Source organism: Lithobates pipiens, unplaced genomic scaffold (genome assembly GCF_037356315.1).
Source record: "Lithobates pipiens isolate NorthernLeopardFrog02 unplaced genomic scaffold, aLitPip1_a1.2 Scaffold_16, whole genome shotgun sequence".
NCBI classification, from domain to species: Eukaryota; Metazoa; Chordata; class Amphibia; order Anura; family Ranidae; genus Lithobates; species Lithobates pipiens.
In genome coordinates, this window is record NW_027507748.1 from 632,951,954 (window position 1) to 632,966,159 (window position 14,206).

Below are 14,206 nucleotides of genomic sequence, written 5' to 3' on the forward strand. Positions count from 1 at the left end.
CAGTACTGCCTCATCAGTGCCCATCAGTGAAGGAGAAGGCTTACTTCTTTACAAAGTTTTGTAACAGGAGCGAAGAATTTTTTTTATTTTTTTTTTCAAAATTTTTATTTGCAAGCGCAAAAAAACAATACCCCAGCAGTGATCAAATACCACCAAAAGAAAGCTCTATTTGTGGGAAACAAAAAGTATAAAAATGTTGTTTGGGTACAGTGTTGCATGACCATGCAGTTGTCATTCAAAATGCCACAGTGCTCAAAAAGCTGAAAATTGGCCTGGGCAGGAAGGGGGTGAAAGTGCCTTTTAAATAGGCCTATAAATGCTCAAAAAATTAAAACTGATTTTCTACTTGTTTAAGTTTAAAGTGGTTCTAAAGGCAGAAGTTTTTTTTTACCTTAATGTATTCTAAGCATTAAGATAAAAAAAACCTGAGTGCAGCATCTCCCCCCCCCCCCAATACTTATCTGAGCCCCTTCTTGATCCAGCAATTTACATGAGAGCAGTGGCTCTCCTGACTCTCTCATCCCTCATTGGCTCACACAGCAGTGGGAGACATTGACTTCTACTGCTGTCAATCACAGCCACTGAGGAGAGGGTGGGCGGCGGGGCCAAGCCACTCTCTGTGTGTGAATGGACAATGTCCATTCATAGGAATGGGGCTTGAAAGCGAGCCTGCTCAAGTGCCAGCTAGCAAGAGGGGGACCCAAAAAGAAGAGGATCGGGCTACTCTGTGCAAAACCATTGCACAGAGCAGGTAAGAATAACATGGTTGTTATTTTTTTTTTTTTTAAACCTTTAGAATCACTTTAGCCACTGCTGACTGACATATATATAAAAATATTCTGTAAGGAAGTGGTCATTACAGCCATGGTCTTAGTACCCTTTTTTTCACTGTTTGTGATAGCAATTAAGGTAAATGAAAAAAACAGTGTAAAAAATTGTAATAAAATAAATAAAAATATTACAAAAAAATGTAAAAGCCCCCCCATCCATCTGCGCATACTTGCAAATACAAGCATGCACATAGGTCTGGCAGTCATATGTAAACCTTGATTGTGCCACATGTGGGGGTATTGGAGTGAACATCAGAGTGAGAGCAATAAATCTGGGGCCATCTTTTGCGTTGCCATTTCACAGGCGTGCAATTTTTAATCTTGACATGTTTGGTATCTATTTATTCGATGCAACATCATCGTTTATAATTCATCTAAAAATATAGTAGTATTTTGGGTTTGCCTGCACTAAAATTCAATTTAGTGTATTTTTTTTATTAAAATTTGCATTTGATAAAAAGCTGCACAATATGCTGGGCCTCTGCTTTCAGAAAATAGATAATGTTTGGGTATTCTAAGTGATTTTCTTACAATAAAAAATGCTGAATTTACCTTGTGTATGAAAAATTAAAACAATGCATCGGACAGCAAGTGTTTAACCGCTTTAGCCCCAGAAGACTTTACCCCCTTCCTGACCAGAGCGCTTTTTGCGATTCAGCATTGCATCGCTTTGACTGACAATTGCACGGTCGTGCGACATTGCACCCAAACAAAATTGACGTCCTTTTTTCCCCCCACAAATAGAGCTTTCTTTTGGTGGTATTTTATTTTTTGTGCTATAAACAAAAAAAGAGCAACAATTTTGAAAAAAAATAAAAAATTCTTTTACTTTTTTCTATAATAAATATCCCCCAAAAATATATTTAAAAAAAAAAACACTTTTTTTCCTCAGTTTAGACCAATATGTGTTCTTCTACATATTATTGGTAAAACAATTTACAATAAGCGTATATTGATTGCTTCGCGCAAAAGTTATAGCGGCTACAAAATAGGGGATAGATTTATAGCATTTCTATTATGAATTTTTTTTTTTACTAGGAATGGTGGTGATCAGCGATTTTTATCGTCACTGCGACATTATGGCGGACACGTCGCCAATTTTGACACGTTTTTGGGACCATTGGCATTTTTACAGCAATCAGTGTGATTAAAAATGTATTGATTACTGTAAAAATATCACTGGCAGTGAAGGGGTTAACCACTAGGGGCAATGAAGGGGTAATGTGTCCTAGTGTGAGTTCTAACTGAAGGGGGATGGGGACTCTGCAGGGAAGATAACAGATCGCTGTTCATACTATATATGAACAGCTGATCTGTCACTTTTCCCCTTGGGAGAACTGGAAACTGTGTTTACACACACAGTTCCAGGTTCTTCCGTGTCTCAGCAGCGATCGCGGGAGCTCGGGAGTAATAGAGACCGCCAGGCACTCCCGGGGGCTTGAGCGCGCCCCCTAGTGGCCACCAGGGGAAGTGACGTTACATGCGGTTGTTTTGCCCAGCCGGCTGGTCAGCAAGTGGTTAAAGGACCGTATACATTTTTTGTTATAGACAACTATTGCAAAAAAGAGTATTTGGTTGATAGAAGCAAATAATTGTAATATTGGTACCATCACCTAAACGCCTGAGATGATGTGTTTTTAAGGGTGCTTTCAGTTTGGTGACAGGGTCACTTGAAAGAATACGTCTTTATTGTTCAGATATATATATATATATATATATATATATATATAATTGTTTTTGTTGAATCTTGTACTTGAATCGTTTAGTAAATTAAGCCACTTAACCATAATTTCACAGTACACTTAGTATATGATTTTTTTTTTATATGTCTGCACAGTCAAGGAATTACTGAATGTAAGATGCCCCCAAAACTTTTGGTGGCATCCAACATTGTATTGTGTCAACTATTCATGAACTAACAAGTACGTTCTTTGATCCAGGTGACTAAATGGTGACTCCATGATTCCCATCTTTCATTTGAAACCATAATTTTGGCCCTTTTAAAATGTATCACCTATGTCAAAAGTGGTTTGAGAACCTATAATTGTGATAACGCTTATAAACTGGGGTTCATGTTTGGTAAATTTTCTTGTTTTATAAAGGTACTTCACAATGGATAGATAAGTGGTGGAATTACTAGCGAGATGATGTGAGTAATTTGGCCTGTCCTTGTTATGGGATGAAAGCACAAATGGATTTACTGTCATTGCTCCCTCTTCGACTTTTAAAACACAGCGATTGAAAAAATCTGTTTTTATTGTCATTCTGCTCCACGCATAAAGAACAGCTGAAATTTGTAAAATTAGTGTAACACCTTACCTTACAACCTTTTATAGTCAATGAAATTGCAGAGATCTTGCTAAAAGCTATCATTTTTGTTCCAAGGCCATTTTTAATGTACTTTTTGTTTTTGGTTTATTCATTTTCAAACTATAAATAGTGTTGATTTGTACAGAAAATAAATCCAGTGTATCTAAATGTAAGCTCAAGTTGGAGAAAAAAAAGAAACACCAGTGCACTTGATATATAAGCGCTTTCAGCATTTCATCATAAAGAGTACCAGTCAAAGGAAGGAAAAGCTATGTAAATGATGCTGTTACCGCGGCCAGCAGTGTGTACTGGTGTATTCTTTTTTTTTTTTTTTTTTTATGAGATGTTTATTTAAGATTTTGCATAAACATTTAAACAGAATTATTACAAAAATAGAAAAATATTATACATAACATCCACAAAATAATATAGGTCATGGGAATTACACAGAGCCGAATAAGGATATGAGACAATACAGGGTATCCATAAGCAATTGCAAACAAAATACACACTCTCATACCAGCACCGCTATTCCCCTCCAGAAAAAGCCTTGTTTAAGTGCCGGAGGAACCAGAAGAACCATGACGTCCCTCTGGTCCTCCAAGGCCATAGAGATGAGCGGAGGCTATCTTGCTTTCACTCATCTCTATTGCAAGCCACCGGCAGCTCTGGATGGGTCCCGGGCTTCACCTATCGGTCAAGTTGGTAAATTGGTCACTTGGATCACTTTTATCTTGTAGAGAATCGCCGGCTGAAAAAAAAAAAAAAACAATACCAGGGCTATGGCATATTGCTGCAGCCATAACCCTGGTATATCACTTGCATGCCAGGATGTGATTTTTGTCTATGGCCTAGTCGGCAAGTGTTTAATATGCTGCAGGTTATTAGTCCTGGCTGCTTTATTCTTCTTCTCTTTTTAGAGCTTTTTATTTAATTTTTTTTGAAGTACCAAAAATACCTGGTGATCTCACCAGAAATTCAGTGCCCTTGTCACGTTCTGTGACTTGAACTGGAAGCAAAATACAAACTTAAAGGGTTGTAAAGCCATTCTATGCATTAAGGTAAAAGCCTTGTGTGTGTGCAGCCGCCACCCTATACTTACCTGAGACCACGCTGTATCTAGCAATGTCCAAGAGTCCCTTGGCTTAGACACAGCAGCCATGCCATTGGCCCCCGCTGCTGTCAATCAAAGTCAATTAGCCAGTCCGGAGAGAGGGGGTGGAGCCTAACCTCAGCTCCATGTCTGAATAGACAGACGGAGCTATAGCTCGGCTTGGGTGTCTCCCATAGCAAGCTGCATGCTGTGGGGGCATCCGATGGGAGGGAGAGGCCCCAAGCAGAGAAGCGGGACCTGAGAATAAGAGGATTCAGGATACCCTACACAAATCCACTGTACAAATCAGGTAAGTATAACATGTTTGTTATTTTAAAAAAAATACTTTACAATCAATGTATCTTTCTTGTGCAAGCCAATAATCCCATAAACCCCTTGCATCTCCTCCTTGGTGATGAAAAAAAGGCCGACATGTTTGAATTGCAGCCTGGGTGACAACCATGGCTGCCTACATAAATACAGTGAAGGAGTGACCGTAGGGACACATGGACAGAAAGTGTTATTTTCAGGATTACCAGGTTAAAATAATGGGAGGGAAAGAAGAAAACTAAGGCTTATTTAAGGACTCCTAAACTAGAATAAAGTACAACTTAGGGCTGTTGTATATCAATCTAAACAAGTACCAAATCCAGTTACCATTCATGCACAGGCCTTGCAAAGGAAACAAAAAAAGATCACTTCCTTTACATCCCCCGAATGAGCCAAAGCCTCCTTTTATATGTGTCCCACATGCTCTACCTCCTAGGCACTGCAGCTCACAGTGGGAAGATTTCAGTAACAGAGGCAGTGATGCTAATGCAGAAAGCAGTGGACAGGACAGGCTCTGATTGACAAACTACAAGCTTATTAATTGGCAGTGACAATGCTGATACGGACATCCCCTGCAACATTTTTTCATCCCAATATAGCAGTGCAGCATTGTTGCCACATCAGGAAGCTGCATTAGGTGGACCTCATTGGCAGGCTCAATGGGTATTTGTGGAACTTTGCAGTGGGCCCAAGAGAAAACTGTAAGTACAGAGTACAGATATTCTTTTAATGGGAGACAAGAGTTCTACTTTAAGTTTTTGATAATTATGATACAGAGCAGTTTAACCCAGTAGAACATGGCAGTTCTGTAAATCCCCCAGTCATCTTCCAGGACAGCTTGTGTGCATTCTGATGGTACAGTGCTCATTCTTGCAGGCCAAAACCCTCAAGAATCCTAAAGGCAATCCACCCAAGAAAATGTGTAGATAAAATGCTCAAGGTTTTTTACCTTCATGCATTCTATAGCCACATAGGTGAATAGAGGATTTAGCTCCCCTGCTGATCGAGGAAGATTTTCCAAATATGGCCACACTCTGATCGAAAATTTGATTTGTGTATGGCCAGCTTTAGTCTGGAACAAGCACCCAGACTTGAATGTTCTCCTCTCAAAAGTTTGAAAGAAAGTGGATCCAATGTTCAAAGCTATGGGTGTCCCCAAGGATGTCATGGATAAGAAGGCAGATGTCCTTCTGAAGCTGACATGGGATTCTGTGATGGCCAAATTAAAACTTGCCTTGGGCGCTACCTGTGTAGAAATTTGGAATTCTGGCTTATTCAGGTACGGTCCCTTTTGACTTTGAGTGCATCTAGGGAACAATTATCTGAATATTTTCTTATGCTGCTGTAGGTTTTTTTCCCTGAAGCCTTGGCTGAATCTGATAAGATTTTATTAATTCTTCTTGCTGGATCCTCTGGCTCAAATTTTATGCAAGCATTTGCTTGTGCAACTTGCTCTTTTCTGACACTTTGCTGTTCTGGAAGACTACTGGAAATAGACTAGTAAGTCCAACTCCAGTTTTTGTGAGGGCAGGGTTTAAACGGGAGGAAGCTTCTCCCTCTTCTGGAGTCCCCCACAAGTGCTCTCTATCCCCTCTCTTCTCAGAGTACCCCCTCAAAGTGGTGCGATGAGGAGTCACTTGTGCAGTCACACTACTGAGCCAGGCTGTGTGCGTCCATAGACAGACACATACAGTGCACTCCCTCCTCACTGGATTCCAGCTCTCTCCTCTCTGGATTTGACAGACAGCAGCTGGAGACAATGGCTGTTCTCAGAGACTCCAGTGAAGAGAGGAAGCATGAAAAAGAGCTGCAGCAGATGGGCACAGTGTTTTTTTGCAGTGAATACATTAAGGTAAAAAAAAACATTTACATTAAAAACACTAATTGTGATTTGGTTAAGACATTATTAATTTCTAGACTTATTTAAGGTGCATTAAACCAACACTGCCATCCTGCCCCTTCAGGGCAAAGTGACTGTGTCTGTGGAAAACCTATCCCCAGCTGCTTTATACTCCTCTCTCCGGTGCTCTAAAATGCCCAGCTCTGGAGCTTGTAGGGAACAGTGACCTCAACCCCACTGTCATGTAAAACTGCATCATAAGAGGAGGCCACATGCTCCTCCACACTCAGAAGCATTGGGTAATCTGCAGTGGTGGCCAAAGAAGAAGAGGGCAGTGCTGGCGAGGTAAGAATAAAATGGTCAGGGGGTGGGCTTTATATAAACCTTGCCACTTTGCCCTAAATGGGCAAGGTGACAGTGTAGTTTTGTTAGGTATAAAAGATTTACACACCAGATTTCAGATTTTGGATATTTCTCTTTTACTAACATAAAACTGATCTGGCAGAATGAGAAGTACTAGATACTTAAATATAAACAGATTTTATTTAGAAGCTTTTTTTTTTATTACAAGCTGTCACTGTTATCACATGACCTGTTACTATGCTCATATGTCCCTAGTGCTTACACTTGGACCTAATCTTTCTAGTATGAACATGCTCAGCATCCCCTTAAAACAGCAGCTGTATATAGCAGTGACATAGTTCTGTATACTTTCATACTATCGGAGAGATGTGGGTTTGTTCAAGACTTGTATACTGTGGGTAGTTGAGAAGTGTTTGAAGGACATTTTGACTAACCCTTCAACATTTTATCTTGTTGGCAGATACACATTGGATGAATTTGGAACAGCAAGAAGGAGTGCCGTGGTGCGTGGGTTTATTGATGCACTCACCAGAGGTGGGCCTGGTGGAACCCCCAGACCTATTGAGATGCATTCTCATGATCCATTGAGGTATTTGAAGAATATCGTTACTATCAACAAACTTGTATACCTGCATTCAAATCATGATGTGATGCAATACCTACTAGCTTTCTGAAAATCTCAGAGCAAGCCCACCTTCAAATACTCGGAAGCTTCGCCCTTCTCCTCCAAAAACACACATTATCTATAGCACACCAATTCTGTGAAAGGGGCTGTTAAGTAAGGGTGAGACAAAGAGAGAGGAATAGCTGGTTGATGGGTAGAAGACAAGCCAGCAGCACTGTTGAGCAGGTGTAAGGTACATGAGTAGTGAATATTACCATAAAACATTGCACAAAATTATTGCATGTGTCAAAATAGCAAGATCTATGTCACATCTTGTATGTTTGATGTAAAGATGGTAACTATTTTTTCCTCTATTTAAAAAAAGGTATGTTGGAGATATGTTGGCGTGGCTTCACCAGGCTACTGCGTCAGAGAAAGAGCACTTGGAATCTCTTCTGAAGCAAGTCAACATCCAAGGTGAGGCTGAAAATACTTAAATCCTTTTTTTTCTGTCGTTTTGAGTAGAGTGCCAGATCAAACTTGCTGTCTGTGTTCCCTATTGGAATATTTCCTCTTATCTGTTGTCCTGATGATTGTTGCCCCGGGACAAAAAGGTATATCTGGGACAAAAAATGAAGGGAAATATTGGGGAGCTAGTTACCCTTTTTTCTGAATTACCAGTGACCCTCATAGCATGGGTGACCCTACCGAAGTGGTTAGTTTTTTTTTCATATTGTAAAGGTCATAGGTTTGACTCAATGAACCTAGAGCCAGTATAAAAGGTATACCTCACCATAAATCTCCTGGCCCCTACTCATATTATAAACTTTTTCTACCCATTTTGGCACCTCTTTTGGTTTTATAATTCTGTGTTTAAAAAGGAAAATACTCCATGCCCAGTTCCTTCATTCTTATATAAAAGTAACACCTAAATCTGGCAAAAACACCACACACCCAGATAACTATAGGCCTTTAGCATTACTCAATTCCAACTACATATTTACACAGATTTTGACTAACAGACTCTCTCAAATACTGCCTAGACTTAATAATAAAGATCAAGATCGATTTTTTGTTAGCCTGACAGGCGTGTGGTAATGCCAGGCAGAACCATAAATCTGATAATGTGATAAACAAACATGCCACCCCCTCCCTGTTACTGTGTCTAGATTCTCTCAAAGCCTTTGACAGGCTTAGATGGCCATATATGTTTCTCTTTCATTCATTGACGGACACAGCTCCTTTAAATCTTGACCATAGGGTTATCACGCCACCTTCAGGAGAGGACTAGGCAGAACATGTAACACATGTAAAAACAGCAAGACTGCATAGCTCCTCCCAGGGAGCGTTCCCTCTGGCTATAACCCCTCAGCCTGCTTCCTTGCTTCCTGCAGCTCAGTTTTTTTCTGCCTAGTGAAGAAGGGCTTAGGCTCCCTGAAGGGACCATTGGTCCTGGGGATTTTTGATTTTTTTCCACAAGATTTTGATCCTGTGAGCTTCTATCAACAGCCAGCTGGGTGAAAGGCTGGATAATGTACATCCTTGTAGTCTCCACAGCCTGGCCATCGAGCGTGAGCAGGCCTTAGCTACGCGTTGGGTTTGGCCACGACATGCCCCTTCTGCTCCAGGGGTGCCGGTGAGTTATATGCTCTGGGGCACACATGTGACCGGGCTACTGTTGTCTGTGTCACAGTTTGCCGTGGCCAGCAGCCACCCTGTACTGCTCAGGTGATGGGTCTGTGAGGGAATGCATCCAGCTATTCCGACCAGATGGGTAAGTACAGCTCTCCCTGCCCCGGCAGGATAGAGCAGCTGGGCATTCCCTAAAAGGTCAATTAGGGGGTCTCTTACTCTCCCTTTCCTCTCTTCCTATGCCTTTTTCCCTCCTCCCCCTGCGGGGAATGCTGCATGACTGGGCATGAGGTGCGGTGTATTTACCTGGGCCGGGGGGGCTCTTTACCTTGGCAGGGGCTGTGCTGGCTGTTTGGGTCTGTTCGTTGTCTTTCTGCCCCTTTTCTCTGTGTGTGTGAGGTGCCTGTGTAAAATGTTTCCTCAGAATGTTGCTGGCGCCATTTTCCGGCGGCCGCTGCCATTTTCCTGTAGTTTCTCTGCAGAGCATGGCAGTTGGCCATTTTCTAGAGGTCTGGCGGCCATTTTCTTGTAGTCTCAGCGCAGTTTTACCTCCAGTGCTGGCTCGTTTTTTCACTCTGGGCACCTGTGACTGGACACAGAACACAGCGGTCAGTGGCAGCACAGCACTCTGTCAGGGTGGTAAGTCCTGCGGTTGGGCCCCTCAGTCTGTGAGCAGCTAGGAGGGTGGGATTGTATACCTTGCCCTAGGTCTCCAAGTGTGGCAGGCAAGGTGGGTCAGCATGGCGTCAGAAGCTGGCGCTTATTCCCCAGATATGCCTGTAATTGCAACTGGCTCTCCTGCAAACAATGCAGTGCCTATGAACGCTTTGTCAGCAGTCCTAGAAACATTAGTTGCCAGGGTGGAGGCGGCGTGTGGGCGCAAGGGGAGTAAAAAACATCCCCTGCCCCCCGTCCTCTGGGGAAAGCTCTTATTCTGACTTGGGGCCCCGCGGTGACTGGCGCCTCCTGTTCTAACATGTCAGAGGATGCAGACCAGAACTGTTCGGACAGTGAGGATGATTCTGTGTCTCGGTCAGCGCAGGAAAAAGCGCTAGTAGGAGCACTTATCACTGCTGTGCGGGATACCCGGAAGATACAGGATGCAGCAGGATCTTCTGCTGAGGTGTCGGTCCCTTTTGGGTCCGGTAAACCGACCCGTGCACCTAGGGTGTTCCCGTATTTGACTTATTCTGATAAGTTCATCTACAAGGAATGGGGAAGCCCGCAACGGGCCTTTTCAGTCCCAAGGAGAATGGTGGTGCGTTACCCCTTTGAGGAGAGCCTCCTTAAAAAATGGGTGGCTCGTCTGGTCGTTGACCCCCCGGTACCCAGGTTAAATAAAGTAACCACGATTCCGGTAGAAGGGACTCCTGCATTCAAGGACCCTACCGACAGGAGAGCCGAGGCAGTGGCCCAGTCCATGCAAGTTATTGCACCGTCTGCGTAGACCAGTTAGTGCATGGCCTTAAGTACATCTGTGATGTGGCCCTGGATACAGTCCCTCTGCTCTCTAGAGCATCGGTATCAGCAGTGGTGCTACAGCACCTGATTTGGCTAAAGTGCTGGTCTGCGGACCAGGCTTCTAAAAAAGCCCTTCCTTGGTGAGAGGCTATTTGGAGCTTGGCTGGACGACATTATTAGGAATGTTACAGGTGGGAAGAGCACGTTACTTCCACAGTCCAGGAAGGGTAAGGAGCCACGATGTAGGCAAGAGCCCTCCTTTTCCGCTCAGAAACAGCTTTTTTGCCCGCCCGGGACGACGGGTAAGCGCTCCCAGTCCGACAGGGCGTCTGCTGAAGAACAAAAGCATCCTTGGTTTCGCAAGCCAAACAAGCCTGCGAGCAAAAAGTGGTGGGGTGTCGCCTTCAGGAGTTTGCAGCTCTGTGGACCTCACTGCTGTCTAACCGATGGGTCTGTGAACTGGTTTCATTGGGCTACAAGATAGTTTCTTTCTTGTCCACCAAACAGATTTTTTTCCCTCCAGCATACCTTTACTCCCAGATCGCCGGGAAGCCCTGTTAGGGGCAGTAAAGGACCTGCTCATACGCAGGGTGATAGTGCCTGTTCCAAAGCTGGAAAGGTTTCAGGAATTCTACTCCAATCTGTTTGTAGTCCCCAAAAAGGAAGGGGTACGTCCAATCCTGGTTTACAACCACTTTAGCCCTCATCTGCTTTCTGAAAGTACAGAGGTTCAGAATGGAATCAGTTCACTCTGTGGTCACTGCGCTCAATCAGGGGGACTTCCTGGCGTCTCTGGATATCCAGGACGCGTACTTGCATATACCCATATGCCTCAGTCATTAGAAGTTTCTGCGATTTGCAGTTGGGGAAGAGCACTGCCAATTTGTAGCTCTCTCTTTTGGCCTGGTGTCAGCACCCCGAGTCTTTACCAAAGTGTTAGCTCCAATTCTGGTGCTATTAAGGCAATGTGGGATCTCAATCGTGGGTTACCTAGACTATCTCCTTCTGAGAGCAGCTTCCGCCTCAGAATTAAGGGAGGATCTGGCGATCACCATGCAAACTCTACAGGAGTTTGGTTGGGTGTTGAACCTAAAAAAGCCGGTGCTTGCGCCAACTCAACGCCTGGAGTACCTGGGCTTATTGCTGGACTCCATGGAAGTGAGAGTTTTTCTCCCTTCAGACAAGCTGCAGGCTCTCCGAGCCTCAGTGAAGTTGTTGATGAACCGCAAGTGCTTGTCGCTGCGCTTCTGCATGCGATATCTGGGCCTCATGGTAGCCTCCTTTGAGGCGGTACCATACGCCCTGTTTCACACTTGAGTCTTGCAGAAGGAGATCCTGTCCAAATGGGACAAATCTCCGTTATCCCTGGATCGTCAGATTTGGGTGAGGCAGTTAGTCAAGGATTCTCTTTTCTGGTAGCTGAGGTCTCCGGCCCTTCGGCCCGGGAGATCGCTCGTTGCTCTCCATTGGATGGTGATCACAACAGACGCCAGCCTGACCGGTTGGGGTGGAGTGCTGGGGGTACAGTCGACCAGGGCCTTTGGTCGTGGGAAGAATCCCAGCTGCCGATCAATATGCTTGAACTTCGGGCAATCAGGCTATGCCTCTCCACATGGTCAACAAGGCTACAGGGGCGTCCAATCAGGATCCAGTCGGACAATGCCACGGAGGTGGAATATGTCAGCCAGCAAGGAGGAACAAGGTGCTCAGCTGCAGCACAGGAGGTCGCATCCTTCAGTGGGCAGAGCGCCACGTGCCTTCCCTGTCGGCCATTTACATCCCGGAAAACTGGCAGGCCGACTACTTAAGTCGCCAGATGCTGGACCCAGGAGAATGGTCATTGCCTCTGGTATTCAGGCTTCTCTGCCTGGGGTGGGGCACACCAGATGTGGATCTCTTGGCCTCTCGGCTCAATCGAAAGGTGCAGAGGTTTGTGTCCAGGACAAGAGATCCCTGGGCGGACGCGTTAGACGCGTTGGTGTCTCCTTGGGGGCAGTATCGGCTGATTTATGCCTTTCCCCTGCTCAAACTGTTACCACGTCTGCTACACAGAGTGGAGGCCAAGGGTATTCCAGTAATATTGATTGCCCCAGATTGGCCACGGCATCCCTGGTACGCCGACCTAGTACGCCTAGTGGCGGATGCTCTTTGGCTTTTGCCGATGCGAGAAGACCTCCTACCGCAAAGTCCGATACTCCATTTTGCTTTAACGTCGCTGGTTTTAACGGCATGGCTGAAAACCAGGTACTAAAGGGCAGAGGTCTGTTGGACTCAGTAATTTCCACTATGCTGAGGGCACTAAAGATTTATCATCGGACGTGGAAGGCCTACATCTCCATATGGGAGGAGATGGGGTGGCGTCCGCGCACTTATTCGTTTTCCAGAATCCTGCTGTTTTTACAGCGAGGAGTGGATCAGAAACTTGCCTTAAAGAGGAAGTAAACCCTGATGAGTTTACTTCCTCTTTTTTTCCCTGCAAAGGCAAAGCATAATGGACTACTATGCATCGCATAGTAGCCCATTATGTGTCACTTACCTGACACAGGAGCCAGCGAAGTCGCGCTGTCCCCTGTAGTCCGCCGCATCCATCTTGCTGGTGGCGTCTCGCAGCTCCGCCGCTGTCATTCGGCGAAGCCGCGATGACGTCACTCCCGCGCATGCTCACGGGAGTCGACAAATACGGCAGCTCCATTCTTGGAACTGCCGCGTTCAGTGCGCCTGCGCGCCGCTGTCTACGGCGCATGCGCCGTAGACAGCGGTGCCCGTTTTCGGGCAAATATCTCCTAAACCATATAGGTTTAGGAGATATTGCTTGGACCTACAGGTAAGCCTTAATCTAGGCTTACCTGTAGGTCAAAGTGGTTTGTAAGGGTTTACAACCACTTTAAGCACCATCAAGGGACAGATAGCCTAGCCTTGGCTGTCTTTTTCCAACACCCCTTGGTGTTTCACTCATTGGTAAGCACATTTGTAGAAGGGGTTCAGCATGTAGTCCCTCCGGTTCGACCACCCCTACCTCCATGGGATCTGAACCTGGTGCTATCGGCGCCTCAGAAACCACCATTTGAGAACATCAAGGAGATTCCCTTGTTGACGCTTTCCCAGAAAGTTGTCTTTTTAGTGACTATTACATCAAGCGCCTGTCTCCCAGGTGTGTAAGACGTCGACTTGGTTGTCCGTTCACACTTTCACAAAATTCTACAAAGTGGATGTAAGCGCATCTTCGGGTGCTTGCTTTGGCCGCAAAGTTTTGCAGGTGGCTGTGCAACGTTGCAATTTACTCTTTTCTTTTTTAGAGAGTTACGTTTTTGTTGTAAACACATTTTTGATGCATATGTTGGTCGCAAGTTCTGGTGCGACCGTTTCAGATGGCAACTCCTCCGTTGAGGCATTCCTGGTTGTGGGTGAAGTTATTTGTTGCTGTTTCCACCCCTCATTTTGACACTGCTTGGGGACAGCCCTACGGTCAAGATTTAAAGGAGATGTGTCCGTCAAAGAACGAAAGAAAAAATAGGATTTTTGTACTCGCCGTAAAAATCCTTTTCTCTGAAGTTCATTGACGGACACAGCACCCACCGCTCCTATTTTACGTTGTACTGCTTGTTGACGTACTGAGCTGCAGGAAGCAGGCTGAAGGGTTATAGCCAGAGGGACCACCCCCTGAGCGGACCTATGCAGTCTTGCTGTTTTTACACATGTTACATGTTCTGCCTAGTCCTCTCCTGAAGGTGGTGTGATAACCC

General features: G+C 44.8%; 1 protein-coding gene across 1 annotated transcript in view; it reads left to right on the forward strand.

The window, feature by feature from the left end:
• The window catches only part of COG6 (component of oligomeric golgi complex 6), a 211,368-nt gene that overhangs the window by 118,251 nt on the left and 78,911 nt on the right, over window positions 1-14,206 (forward strand). Inside the window, exons 9-10 of the mRNA XM_077484196.1 lie at window positions 7,227-7,355; window positions 7,756-7,847. Coding sequence (XP_077340322.1) covers window positions 7,227-7,355; window positions 7,756-7,847 — 221 coding nt within the window. The remainder of the gene's footprint in view (window positions 1-7,226; window positions 7,356-7,755; window positions 7,848-14,206) is intronic.